At 39.0% G+C, this 14,551-nt stretch overlaps 1 protein-coding gene across 2 annotated transcripts in view; it reads left to right on the top strand.

The window, feature by feature from the left end:
* The window catches only part of ITPR2 (inositol 1,4,5-trisphosphate receptor type 2), a 265,378-nt gene that overhangs the window by 213,452 nt on the left and 37,375 nt on the right, over positions 1 to 14,551 (top strand). For both annotated transcript variants that reach the window (XM_042835042.1, XM_042835041.1), the window contains 6 exons: positions 1,972 to 2,079; positions 4,277 to 4,469; positions 7,234 to 7,359; positions 10,108 to 10,283; positions 11,568 to 11,732; positions 13,868 to 14,063. In XM_042835042.1, the coding sequence (XP_042690976.1) occupies positions 1,972 to 2,079; positions 4,277 to 4,469; positions 7,234 to 7,359; positions 10,108 to 10,283; positions 11,568 to 11,732; positions 13,868 to 14,063 (964 nt within the window). The remainder of the gene's footprint in view (positions 1 to 1,971; positions 2,080 to 4,276; positions 4,470 to 7,233; positions 7,360 to 10,107; positions 10,284 to 11,567; positions 11,733 to 13,867; positions 14,064 to 14,551) is intronic.

Below are 14,551 nucleotides of genomic sequence, written 5' to 3'. Positions count from 1 at the left end.
GAGAAAGGATGTAAAAGATAGGGATTTTTTTAATTTAAGGAGGGCATAGGTAAGACAGAGCATGACATTAGTGTACAGAATGATGAATGATACAGAGAATGTGAATGGGTGCTCTTGCTTGCCCTCTCTTCGGTACAGAAGCAGAGGGGCATTCGGTAAAGCTGAAAAGCAAATGTAGTAGCACTATTTAAAGGCAGTTTTTAAGCAATAATTACCTTGTTTTCACAAGCACATCTTGTTTCTTCATTATGCTGGTGAGGAGAATGCAAGATATCTGTAGAAGATAAATTCAGGTTATCCTTCTAAACAGTTTTTGCGGATGTATTGCAAAGACTAGTTCAGAATATATGCCTGATTCCACTGATAAGTGGAAGATGTGTGAGACAAAGTATAGGTAATGAGACTATCTATATATTTACCAGATAAAGCAAGAAGTAGGTATCCAAAACAGACACCTATTGGTGATGGAAAGAACATTGCTCTATAGTTGTCCTCCCTATGATTTTTACATGTGTCCCTGAAGTATCTGCTTGTGAGCCTTTTTAAAAGACTGATATTCTGTCACTTTGGCTCAGTGCTTTACTGGGAGGTTCAAGCAGATTTCTGTCCATGAATAATTAGTAGGAAATACATTCATACTTCCAGAACATTCTTTTCAGGTATTCTCTTTTATATGTATATATTTTATTTAATATTTATCTTTAATTGATAAGTTTATGTCAAAATTCAGAAGAAAATGTATTTTTATTAAATAGTTTTATTAAATAGAATAAATTGTGTATGTGCCTCACTCCCACCATTCTTGGGTAAAAAGAGGATGGTGAGACTTGCAAATGGCTTTCATATGAGACTTGCATATGAGTGTGATCATATTTTGGTTAAATTATTATGATATCTATTTAGCTACATTGTTACTTTTAGACTTGATCTCTGACACGCTTTTTGTAGGTTTGTAATTACTTTTTAATTCCTCAGCATACTGCTTTATTTCACTTTCTGCAATTCTTAGCCACATGTGGTGTTCATCAGTCTAATCCCTTGTTCCTTGTTCCTGTCATTTCCACTGTCTATGTCTAGTCTGTTGTACTAATGTTTGTGTTATGCTTATGACCTAGATGATGGCTGTAAGCCTTTTATTTGCATGTCTCAGTTTCCTCCACCTTAAAATGGGAACATTTGTAATCTTGGTGAAACGCCTCAGAGTTTCTATGTGAAATCCACTCTCCTATGTAGAGAAAACTACATGTTTAGTACATTTCCTTATGCCTCCTGATTAAGTCTTTGTTTCTCACTGACCTAAGAGACATCATGAATGCATTTGCTGATACTGTCAGTATTCAATTTTGTGCAATTTTGCATATTATAAATATTTGCAAGATTGGATATATTTTATGAATCATCCATGTATCAGTTTTGTAAAAGTTTTTATGAGGAGTTGCATATTTATGTGTGTATGTGTGTGCTTAGTATATAAATTGCACACTAAGAATATATCTGCCTGCTAGTGAGGTCCAGTTGCCTCTGAAATAATTACCTGTGTTATGGCAGCCCTGTAATGCCATGCCAGAACATGGTGAAGAATAGCTTAGCCACATGAAATAATAGAAAAAAATTAATTGTGTGTGTGATTACCTATTTTGAAGTATGCAGATTTTATGTCTAAACTTAAGTCAGAAGAAATATTCAATCTAGTTTTTTTTTTGTCAGACACCCTCCAAAATTTATCTAAGCTGCTGGCAAAGCTGCCATCCATAAATCTCAGCCAAAGACTTGCTGCTAAGTTTTTAATGCTATATTATTTCTATTGTTTTCAAGTGATTACATTTTTTGTTGTTATCTGTGGATAGAGCCCCACTGGGTTGAGCATATAAGTATATGGGAATGGAGGGAGGAGGATTTGTGTTAGTTTAGTGGAGGTGATAAAGCTGAAAACATAGCAGGACATAAATCAGATTTTTATTCTTTTTCTAGTTGGCTCGTCACAATAAAACATTGCAACAGATGCTGAAGCCAGGGTCAGATCCAGATGAAGGAGATGAAGCCTTGAGCTATTACGCCAATCATACAGCACAGATAGAGGTAAGAATTGCTGTCTAGAAGATTGAGTATGAGACAAGTTTGCATATTGTACAGGGCATGTCAACCCTCTTTAGACTTCTGAAAAGCTAAGCTTAATCAAATATATAGATTATTTATGAGAAGAAGAAAGTTAAGTGCTGCTCTTTTGGCTATGGGAGAAGAAGGAATGTAGCTATTTTATATAGGTACATTATGTATTAAAAGTAACTCCAAGTAATCATTTTACAAAAGCTTTCTTTTGTGTTATCGAACATGTTTTGTTAGGGGAATAATGAGTGTAGATAGTAACTGTGTCGTGAAGTCAAGAGTAATTTTGTATGATACATCACTCAAATAAAGAATCTTGAGTTCTAAACCAGTGATGCTAACTGATCAAATTAAAAGTTTGGCTGCAGTACAAAGAGGTTTTGAAGCGATGTTGACATTCAGTATGGCTTTTGTTTAAAAGAGCATGGCTCTGTCTGATGCAAGTGCCTTGAGCCCATAGCTGCCACTGAGGTAGGCTACTGTTGACATCCTTATCTGTGCCAGCCACCAATCTTTTTGCTGCTCACACCATAGAATCACAGAATCACCAAAGCTGGAAAAGATCTCTAAGATCATCTAGTCCAACCATCCACTTACCACCAATATTGCCCACTAAACCATGTTCTGGAGTCTTACATCTCCACGTTTCTTGAACACCTCCAGGGATGGTGACACAGTACGTAGCAACATGGCTGGCTCTGTGGCTGTGGTGATTGTTTAGAGGGCAGTCAAGTGCACCTTTTAACATATTTTAATGTTTTGGAGGCTCTTAAGTTATTTAGCAAGTATTGGGTGACTAAGTTTTCTGGGTAGGCTGCAGATGTGGGCATCAAAAGAAGCACTGTGATCTGCTTCTATGTGACAAATGGATTCTTACAAGAGTGATTTCTAAGATCTCTTCAAACATCAAGACCACTGTAACTGACAAAACCTATTTTTCTGGCAAAGGCTCTGTTCTGTGAGCTTCTGCTATCTGGCATACTTTTTAACTGTGGAGCACCATAGGAAGCCTACCTCTTCATTTGAGTCCCAGACCAAACTGAAGATGTGCTGCCAGGGTCTTTCACCTGCCACGCAGTCCCAGTGCACAACCACTGGCCTGAGAAATAACTGCTTACCTAGGATACTTCAAAGTAGCCTGTTCAGTTTCACATGATGCACTTGCCCTTGGGCAGACGAATAATTATCCTTCATTTCCAATGCAAATATGCTTGAATATGTTATACTTACAAATGGCTTAGGATGAGTTTGATTTTTAGTATGCTTATCTAATAAATATGAATTATAAGAGAGAAAAGAAGGTCCTGATATGCAGGACTGTGATTGGAAAACTGAAACTCAGCCCAGAATTGCTCCTAAATCAAATGGATTGTTCTTTAGATGAAAGCACTCCTTGACCTGTTAGACATTTCGGATACAGCTCCCTGATGTTGGGATATCTCATTTGTTTGATTTCAAAGTCATATAGTATCTTTTTTTTTTTTTTTTTTTTTCCATAATACTGCCTCTACTGAGACATGGGTCTAGAAGTAAAAATGAGGTTTCTACCCATTTTTCTATTGACATGTAATGCAGACTCCATGATCAGAAAAAGAAAGCAATTTGGATGACAGTGTTGTAAAATGGAGTAAAATCTAACTCGCTCACTGATGGCTTAGTAGACTCTGAAACACAAATAATGCAAGACCTTGTTTCTTGCCAAGTAAGCAAAGAAAAACTGACAAGATATGGGTTCTCTCTGAGTAAGAAGGTGCTTTTTTTTGCATCATCTTCACCTTTGCAACTTCTGTCATCGTAGAAATAAATTCAAGGTGAAAGAAGAGTTCCATAATCCATTAGAAAGGCTCTGAACTTCTGCACTGTTTAGTAGAAGAGTTTCATTTCAATCCACTGCAAAACTGAAGCATTCTAAACGAATATTTTTTATGTTTGGGCGTAGGTTTCAGTTGAGATATATGATTTGTCACTGTATTTGCAAGCAGATTTTTGAAAATAGAAATGGGGTTTTACTTTATGTTTTAGGATTCATTGATTGACTTTTTGGTAATGTACAAATAATTTATGCATTCATTTATAAATTACAAGGAAGCTGTGAGCAAAAAGAGCTGTGACAAAATTGTTGAAAAGTCACTGATCCTGAGAAAAAAATGTATGTCCATTTTATTTATAGATTGTTCGTCATGACAGAACAATGGAACAGATTGTCTTCCCTGTCCCCAATATTTGTGAATTTCTCACTCGGGAATCCAAAAGTCGGGTATTCAATACAACTGAGAGAGATGAACAAGGGAGCAAAGTCAACGACTTCTTCCAACAGACAGAAGATCTGTACAATGAGATGAAATGGCAAAAGAAAATTAGGAGTAAGTATTGTAATTTTGAAAAATTCCTCAATTATTTTAAAACCTCACTTTTAAGTCTTCAAATATGTTCAATTTTAGTTATACGCTTTTCACTATTCATTTTGCAACAGGCAAAGCTTCTCAGAACTTGAGAGAGTAGATCTACAGAGTGTAGACCAGCTGAGACACTTGCATGCCACCATAAAAGAGTCATAATATGGAGCAGCTACTAATGTAAATAATGTGTTCAAGATGCTGTTCTGGACTGCAAAAGTTAAATGGAAGAATGGATGAACAGGGTGTAGCTCCAATAAACTCAGTAGAGTGGAACCTAATTAAGCCAAGACCTCTAATATATAACAAAACCACGTGTAGCTGCAGATTTGGGGTTTGCAGATTTCTACAAGACCATTAAAAATATGTTAATGTCAGTCACTTAAAAACATCTATCAGCAGAACTTCAGCTGCTTTAAATCTGCGTGACTCCCATGGAGTCCATTCCCCTTTGCCAGTTCACATCAGCCTTGCTTGACTAGGCTGCAGTATGTCCCCATCTGTGAGCCCATCCTGGTATATGTACTGTGGCAGTGGGAGAGGCATATATACTTGCTTAAGCTACAAGGGAGACCAAGCCAGGTCACATGAGTTTCTCATTTTGTTCACTGGTGGGCATTACAGCTGCTGGCCCTCACTGGGAATGGGGCAGCTGCTGCTCCTGCCAGTGTCCCAGGGATGGGGAGCTCCTGCCAGCTCTGCAACTGTCAGCTGCGCCCTTCGAATTTGGAGCAGAGAGCCAAGGCTACAAACTGATTTAACATCCTTGACAGACAGAAAGGAAATGTATATCTTGTATGTGTATACATGTATATAATAAACACATAGGATGTATCACTTTGTTCACTGCTAAAGTGCAGATGCTGCTGGGGGGGCAGACATCAGCTGTTTAGCAGCTCACAGGAGCATTATGCAATTGATTAGGAGGGAAGTGAAGAGCAGGATCTATGGTCAGAGCAGCAGGGAGTTTGGATACTTAAAGCAATATGCCTTAATGCAGCATCCTTAATGTGAAAGAAACAAGAGTGTTGGATACAGTTCCTTAAAATTTCAGTTCTGAAGTTATAATTTTCGGAAGCAGTTGAAAGTTTTCCATATGAATCCTACTGGCCCAGATCCACTTTCCTTAGTGGCACTGTGAAAATTTGTACTGATAATCTGACCAGAGTAAAGGCATAAAATAGATGATTCTAGAATAACTCCCTAACTGCAGTCTGTTTGGGAATAAAATTCATCAGATTGTAGAAAAATTGCTTCACTGACAATAGTGTGTCTGTTTTTTCTTGCTTGAGAAACACAAATTAAAAAAGCCGGACCTTATACTTACATAAACCAGACCTCCCTGTTGGTATAAGCAAGGAAAACTAGTTTATTTTTATTCAGAACAGAAATTCCTCAATTCATTTCATCAGTGGAACAGCCCAGAAGTCTCCATGTTGTTTTTTTGTTGTTGTTTGAAAAGATAATGTAAATTTAGGTTCGGTTCATTGTTTAGCAAGGTCTGTTACCAGGCAGTCTCTATTGCTGAAATTGACAGATGCCATTTGCAATGGCTCCAAATGCTTAAATCCCAGCAGTCAACAGCACAAAGTTATCACTTAATCATATTCAACCTAATTATTTACCTAATCACTATTAAAATCTATTTAGACAGTCATTTTCAGCTGAAGGAGTCTATATGAAAAGTTAGCTGGGTGCAGGTAAGTCAAGAATATGTTTTTCATATTTGCAAGAGTCTCTCAATGCTTGACAATCTAATTGATATGAATACATTATCTGAAAATAGCTAACTTCTCTGACTAAGGGTTTTCTCACACCACTGCGCCTTTCAAATGTTCATTTAAACGTATGATAGCGCAGTCTCAAATGTGAGGTGTTTGCCTGGGTCTTAGTACCCTCTGATCTTGTTCCTGGGCTTTTTGCTGAATCGTTTATGTGACTCTGGACACAAAGTATTAACACTTTTTTTCCTTACTTCTCTATTTTGCATTTTTTAACTTGGTTAAAGGTCCTTTGGAATATAGTCTCCTTCTGTGTGTTCACATAGTACTTCACATTTGAAGGTCCTGGCTTCCTTTTAAAGCTTCAAATTATTTTAATAGTACAGAGTTGTTGCTCAGCAGGTAATCTTGGGTGTCTGAGCATTGTACAGGAGATAGCTTTCATGGAACCATACTCCACTCAGACCAAATTTTATCTGCTCCTCAAAGTAGATCAAGATATGTTTAGTTTGATAGAGGTGGGGAAAGTACTGCATTTCTGAAATTTTGCCTGTTCCATTTTTCTTTGAATAATATCATCTGCATATCTGATCCAAATGGGTCAGCTGGATGACCTGTGCTGGGTCTCCTGGTTGCCTGGCATGCAGGATGCCTGAAATCCAGCTGTTCATTGGACTCCATATTTCCACACACAGAGGCTACAGTTTCAGAGCCAGGTGAAGAGAATCCTTCACACAAAGTCCAGTTGTAAAACCTCAGCTGAGGCAAAACTTTCATATATATTGAACTGTATTGGAGATTTTGGATGAAAAATCCTGCTTGAAACAATATTTTATGGCTAGCCTATGTTTACTATGTCTCTTTTAGCTAATGTTAAAGTTCTGCATGTTTGTTTTGTTTACCTCAGTTTTCTTCATTAATCTGTATTGTTTAACTCCCTCGAGGCCATTACTGACTGGGCTGATGCCTGCTTTCTTCCCATTCAATGCTTTTTTTTCTCAACTTTCTAGATAATCCACTCCTATTTTGGTTCTCACGACACATCTCTCTCTGGGGAAGCATTTCCTTCAACCTTGCTGTATTCATCAATTTAGCAGTTGCTCTGTTCTATCCCTTCGGAGATGATGGAGATGAAGGCAAGTGGAACTTTTTATTTTTCCTTTTGATTTTAGTTGCTTTTATTCTAAGGTAACGTGATTGTGTAAAACTGCATCTTCAGGTGTGCTTGTTTCTGCAGGAGCCGTGTAGTGTCTCCTAGATAGGAACCAGATGTTGTCTGAGATGTTGATCTTCAGTGTGTCATGTCCTGTGTGACATGAAACAAAACAGACAGAACACAGGAGCTGACCTGAAGATCGTGTAGATTATCTGAGCTAACTCTTTTCTTTTTTTTGCTTAATTATTGTCAGATTGCAGTGTACTAATGCACACATTCAGTTTCAGTTTCTGAGCTGAAGAAGGGTACCTGGCAGCAGAGGGACTGAGATTCCTTAAAACTGACCAATTTGAGTGACTTGCAATGTTAAAATGTGTGGAATATGATGATATGAAAACTAGCTCATTAACATTTGATGATTTTAATGGAATAAAAGAGCCACTGATGCAGACGACAAAAACATTATATAAAAATACGCTTAAAAGATGTGATTCTGTCTCTGCTTCATCACATGGCACAGAAATGCAGCAAATAATAAATTTCATTAAATAAATGCAGCAGAGGAGCAGGTGGCCTCTTTGAATCCCAAACAAGCTTAATTGGGATAAAGGAGACTGGTAATGGGAGTAGATCCATTCACCTCTGGGTCTTTAATTCATGTCCAGTCTAGCCAGTAATGTGACTGAAAGTCACTTCTGTCTGATGGCATGTGAACTGCACTACTGGAAACAGGCCAGCTGCATATGTTTTTCACAAATACCAGAATTGGCACCATCCAACATTCCTGTTGGCTGGCTAAACAGAAAGCAGCAGATTAAACTATATTGGCATGGAGACCACACTGCACTTTCACCTTGCAGGGTGGGCTCTGCAGGTCACAGTGCAGAGAGCTCCACAGCCTTGTGTCTGCAGGGTTCAGCTGTGGAAATGGGAAGCATTTGCATGCAGTGCTTTCCTGCCTGTAAGCCGAAGAGTCGCTCAGAGTGCACGTGTCAGAGTGTAAGAGAAGAAATAAAGAGTTAAAAATGAACCTTTGAAGCTACTGAATTTTTAGCTAATTTATACTCAAGGAAATCCTCTGGTCTGCAGTCAGTAGGCATTAATACTTGGAACTGCAGATTTGTATGGTATTAGTTAAAGTGGCCCCGGTAATCCAGTGATTTAAGCAATAGTGCATTTCAGGATTCCAATTCTCAGTCCTTGCAGCAGCAGCAGAGATTTCTGAACAATAAACAATAGGTGTGGCCCAATGGGATAAGCACGGTCACGAGGCAGACTCCTTACTTCCAGTCTCCACCAAAAACTGATCTGGGAGCTGGAGTTTGTCTCACATTTTCCCCCTTCCACTTGTGTGCAAATCCACATTCACGTGTCCGAGGTGCTTGGGCTGACCTAACTATCTCAGGAATGCTGCTGCCTTCGGATGGATTTCTGCATTTCTTACATCATACGGCATAAGCGAAATTGCACTCCAGATGAGGTTTCTTTGCCCTGTGCATATCTGCATGTGTTACATGACACAAAATCATTTGACCTGCAGTAGGGAAGAGAGAAAAATTTATTAAACACCGAGTGCTTCGCTCATACTTTTCAGCTCCACTTTGAAGCTATTTTTTAGGATCTGTTAAAAATTTCCAGATCTTGTTGGCAAAGAAACTATCCAGCAGAGCTGCCCTTAAATCTCTTGCCAAGGATATAAACACTCCTGAACTTTGGAAAAGTTTGGATGCCATCTGAATTTTGAGGACAAGGCCTCACCTTATTGTTTTCACTGATGCTGCTTAGCTGTGTATCTGCTGCCATAAAGAGATACCATTATTCCTATTGTGATCCTTACTAAATTCTCTATTCTGTTCTCCCCTGCCACTGAGCTCTCAGTTAATCAGTAGAAGTCAGTGTATGAGTGTGACAGCACCCCAAGATCTGAATGTGCTTTTTGCATCAGAGCGACATGGTGTGCTCCCAGAGCCTTAAGCAGAGGAGAAAGGGAAAGCACGGGCTTCACTCAAGTCTCGTAGACAGTCTGGGAGCCATCACCTTGCCCAGCCTCACTCTGAAGGCTTATGTGCCTGCAGGAGCTTAGCAAGAGCAAGGACCTGCCACCCACTGGGAGCAAGGCTCAGTGGTTCGGCAGCTCCTGGCAGTGCAGATGCTGCTGCTTCTGCCCAGGTCCCCATGGCCACCCCCCACTGTGGCAAGTGGCTGATTTTTGAGCAGAGGCAGAGCTGCCTCCTGCTGAATGCCTGCAGCCCTTGAGCAGCAAGCTGCTTCTCTAAAAGCAGGCCTCTTCTGTGCCCTTTGGGTACGAAGGGTTGGGAACGAGACGCTGTGGCTTGTGCTACTGCTGTGCCACCCCAAGGACTGGCTATTTCTGCAGCCAAACAATCGCTGAGTTAGACCAAAGGAGTCCTAATGATCCCTACAAGAGGGAGATAATTAGTAGCCTGCTCCAGGAACAGGATAAACTATTTCATCTCTGAGCACTATGCAGATTTTAATGGAAATTTCATTAGCTCTTCTTACTATATTACCTGTGCAAATCAACAATACTATGATAATAATAGTTCTTATTGCAGTTAGGGTAAGTCGCGGTCAGCAGCTGCGATGCGTGAGTCACACTTTGTCTTATCTATATGAGCCAAGGAATTGATCTTCTGGATCTGTTTTGTGGTGAAAAACTGAGTCCCCAAAGATGCGTTTCTCAGCTCTCCCATTCTTCTCCATGCAGGCACACTTTCTCCGTTGATTTCGGTCCTCCTCTGGATAGCTGTGGCACTTTGTACAGCAATGCTGTTTTTCATCTCCAAGCCAGTTGGCATTCGACCCTTCCTGGTGTCTGTTATTCTCAGGTCTATATATACAATAGGGCTCGGTCCTACCTTGATACTTCTTGGTGCTGCTAATGTAAGTACTCAAAAAGCAAGCAGAATTTTCCCTTTCAGCAGAGGCAGAGATATTAAGGGCCTCAATTAGAACTGTGCAAAGAACTTCTTTCTCAGGCTCACTGGTTAACACAAAGAAAAAAAATAATTTCTAGTCGTCTCGAAACAGTGATGTCAGCAAGCAGAAAAGCTGAGAAAAAAAGGATTTGGTTTTGTTCACATGTAAATATTTTAAAAATAAAAACAATATGAAATTTCAAAGAAATACTGCTGAATAAAAGGAATCAAATTTACAATTCTTTGTGTTAAAAGAAAAATTTTCTCTACAAATATGCTCAGCAGTATTGACACAGATTTGTCAGGTGTTTCTGTGAGCCTAAATCTATATTTTTGAAAAAGGTTTTCAAAATTAAAAATTCTCTCAGCCCTTTCCCAGATCTCTTAATTTATTCATGGCTGTGTTTGCGTGTTTACTGAGCTTTGTAGGATAGGCAGTCACGCTCATAAGTCGTCATTTTAGATTTCTGCCTGACTGCTGCAGCCCTAATTCAGCTTAGCACCAGGCAGCAAAGTATTAGGTTATTTGATTCTATGAAAATTTTGCATGCTCAAAAATGCCCAGGCATGTGGTCCGAGGTAAAGGCAAGCAAGCAGTGCTTGGCCATGTCAAATTTGTGAAAGAAGAAATGTCTGGAGTCCTTATTGCTAGTCCTGGACTACCAAACACCCCTTTCTTATGTACTTCTGCAGTACTTCTCACATGCAGGCAGAGCTCAGGAGCAGTGGCAAATCTGTTGCTGGTGCTTAAAAACCATTCTTCAAAAGTGACACTGGTATGTTTAAAAGGAATCTTATTCTGAAAAAATGTGATCTGAAGGAAATGGGAGATTTTCCCACCCCCACACATGCTGTTGTGTTACTATTGTTCTCTTTGCAATTGTATTTATAGCTGCTCCTGCATGGTCTCAGACCTGAACTCATTGGTAGGAATTGGTAGGAATTGGTAGGAATTCACTCCCCAGTTGTTGCTTAATACCTTACGATGTTAATCCCTCCCTGCCTTCTCATGAATGTTGTAGAGATCTCAGTGCAGTGGTGAAGGGGTGATACACTTCCATTTAGTCTGATGGACTCACACCCAGTATGTCTTGGAGTTGGATTTGTCTCTTTTGAACTTCAGCCATCTGGAAGTTGAGTGTTTGTTCAAAGTAGCCTATCCGGAATTTTTCATTCTGCAGCAATGCAAGCAATAAATAACAGAATTTTTTCTGATGGAGTAAACATGGCCTTTCTTTACCCCCCACAGCTTTGCAACAAAATAGTGTTTCTGGTGAGCTTTGTTGGAAACCGGGGAACTTTTACTCGTGGCTACAGAGCGGTCGTCATGGACATGGCTTTTCTCTATCACGTGGCGTATGTCCTGGTCTGCATGCTGGGCCTCTGTGTGCACGAATTCTTCTACAGTTTCCTGGTAAGTGTGTGCTTCTGTGGAGGGGAAAACTTTGCAAAAATAGAAAATACCGTTGCACGCATGCAGCTGTCTTCAATTTCTTCCTGACAATCAAGCCAAATCGTGTATTTTTAGCATGCCATTGTGTTGCCGCCCTGTAGGAGCTGCTGTTTTCATTAGAACCCGCTTCTGTTAGGAGTTATTTTATCTGTTTTAGAGGTGACAGTTTTCTGTTTCTTTTCATAAAATTATCATACAGCCCACTCCTTTCTTCTGTTCTTCCGCAGCATACCTTTATTTGGCGTATGTTGTTCCTGTATCTTGTGTCAGTTGGGTCTTCAGGCTGTGGTCTGTCTGGGGCAGGAATTGGCCACTGGTATTATGCCGACTATCCCATCCCTCTGTAATTAGAATGTTGCCAGAAAGAAACTACTTGGGGTAACAGAAAGATTCATCACATTAAATATATGCCACTTCAATTTTCTTTTGTTGCCATTACCCGGATAGAATGCCTTTTTATAATATGATACAGGTGCAGTGAAAATGAATCATACAAAACTATGCTAAACTCAGCTAACTGCTCCCTTCATGCTGAGTGGCAGTAAAAGGGGTTTCACTGTTCTTGTTTTCTAATCCTTTTGCTCTATACTGAAACTTTTAGGGAAACAGAATAAATTGTGGTCATTTGTATGTGTTCACTATCCCGCTGTTGTATTTTTCTCAGCTTCCTAAATAGGGATAACATGTCACAGAGATGTGTTAAGTACTCCAGAATTTAGGGGTTCAACCCTTACTCTCTCTTGCTGAAGTCAGTTTCCAGGTCAATATCTTGACAGTAGAGTCAGCTTCAGGATTGGGCAGGCTTAAAAGTAGTCAAGATTTTGAGGCTTTAGCTGCAAAGCCCTTTTCACCTGGATGCATCTCTCCTACTATGTAATGCCATCCTTCAAAAATGCACAGCAAATCACATTACTCCTTCAGTGAGTAGGGGATTCTCTACTGTAAAATACTGATTTGCCATGTAGTTTAGGAAACATTTTATATACTTTTTACAGTGATGGCTGTGAACAAATGTTCATGATTTGTGGATGTTATAATTATCCACATTCCTAAGTTACTTACAGGTGTTCACTTTGTAGTGGAAGTATTCCAAACTCTGGTATTTGTTCTCATTTTAAGCTTTGTCTTGTATGGAATGAATGATAACTGTCTTTCCTCTTTCTTCCTTTGTTATTTATCCTTTCACAAGGCTGTGGATTTCAGGTCTTGTGAATTGTGACTAATACCTTCTCCTGTGGACCATTTTGATCAATCACAGTCTGTCACTTTATATCTGTAATCAGTGTGATTTGAAGAGGAAATACATATAATATAGATAAAGTCCAAAGCACTATAACAAATCAATACAATTGTAAGAGAGAAAAAAGCTGTAGATTCTTGAAAAGCACTTATCACATTTGCTATTTTTAGGCCTTTGATATTTAAAGCGATATTATCGTCATGTATACTTTTCTTTAAACACCAGGAAAGCACACAGTGCAGGGTAAATGAGAATGGAAGTTTGGGCTTTTGTACAAACAGTGCAATGAATTTAAGTTTGTCCTAAAAAGAGATGGCCCAAATCTTTGCACACGTGAGTAATTTTTAAATGATCCCATGAGCTCAAAGAAACAGCTTACAGACATGTAATTACTTGCTTGCACAAGTAAGTTTTTCAGATGCAACCCATGCGTGTTCATCAGATGGGACATAACAAGAAAAATAAATTTGTGGATGTAGATCTGTACTATGGAGACATTGTCTTTGAATTTTAATCTAGCCTGGTTTTGAGTATGAGTAAACAGTGGATCTTGTTGGTAACAACTACCTGAGTCTGAATCACGCTCCTATATATAACGCATACCTTTTAGCTTTCAGTTTTGCCATAGGCTATCTTAAAATTTCAAGTTCTGTGCTTGGTTCTTTCCTCCTGTATATGCAACCCCAGCACCCATTGAAATCAATGTGAGTTGTATGTTTATGAAATTAGCACTTCAGAACATGGATGGATGGATGTTTCAATAGTTCAAATTGTGTTCCTATGTAGGATCTGTGTGTACTCTTTATGTAGCCTCATTTGTATTCATTTTTTTTCCTCTACGTTATTGTATTTCCAGCTGTTTGATCTAGTATACAGAGAGGAGACTTTGCTAAACGTGATAAAAAGTGTTACCCGGAATGGTCGTTCCATCATCCTCACTGCAGTGCTAGCACTCATCCTGGTTTATCTCTTCTCCATCATTGGGTTCCTCTTCCTGAAGGATGACTTCATCATGGAGGTCGACAGGTTGAAAATCAGGACCCCTGTTGCAGGTATTGCTTTTCTTATTAAAATTTGCTGACTTATCTTTGCTGAAAGGAAATTTTAATGATATGTTTGTATCTTGTGGATGCTGAATTAACTCCATATACCTTAGGACTAAATTAAGACTCTAGGTAAAATTTCATGCTTAGTTGTTTTTGAGGCTTTCCTGTTGAAATACTAAAATCTAACACTCACAGTTGATCTGCTGCATTTTCTTTTCTAAGTTCTGCTAACATTAAAAAGATATACATCTGCATTTCATAAGTATTATGAAGAGAAACTCAAAGTGGATTCTGATGGTTCTCATTCCACCTCAAAAGCAGTGCTTATTATTTTCTCTGTGCTGCATGAGGCATGTAATCTTAGCATGTTCAGTAAGTGTATTCACCTGATCATTATGTAAGCTTCATCCAGCTGAAATTTATTAAAAAATCTACGTTTCTGCTGATAGGAGATTTCCTGAGAGCATCTTGTGAATTCAGCATATATTTTAGAA

The sequence above is a fragment of the Centrocercus urophasianus genome, unplaced genomic scaffold, assembly GCF_019232065.1.
Source record: "Centrocercus urophasianus isolate 14NV4802_14NV808 unplaced genomic scaffold, USGS_Curo_1.0 seq_5, whole genome shotgun sequence".
Taxonomy (NCBI): Eukaryota; Metazoa; Chordata; class Aves; order Galliformes; family Phasianidae; genus Centrocercus; species Centrocercus urophasianus.
Note: the sequence above shows the minus strand (reverse complement) of the source record. Positions and strands in the feature narration are given on the sequence as shown.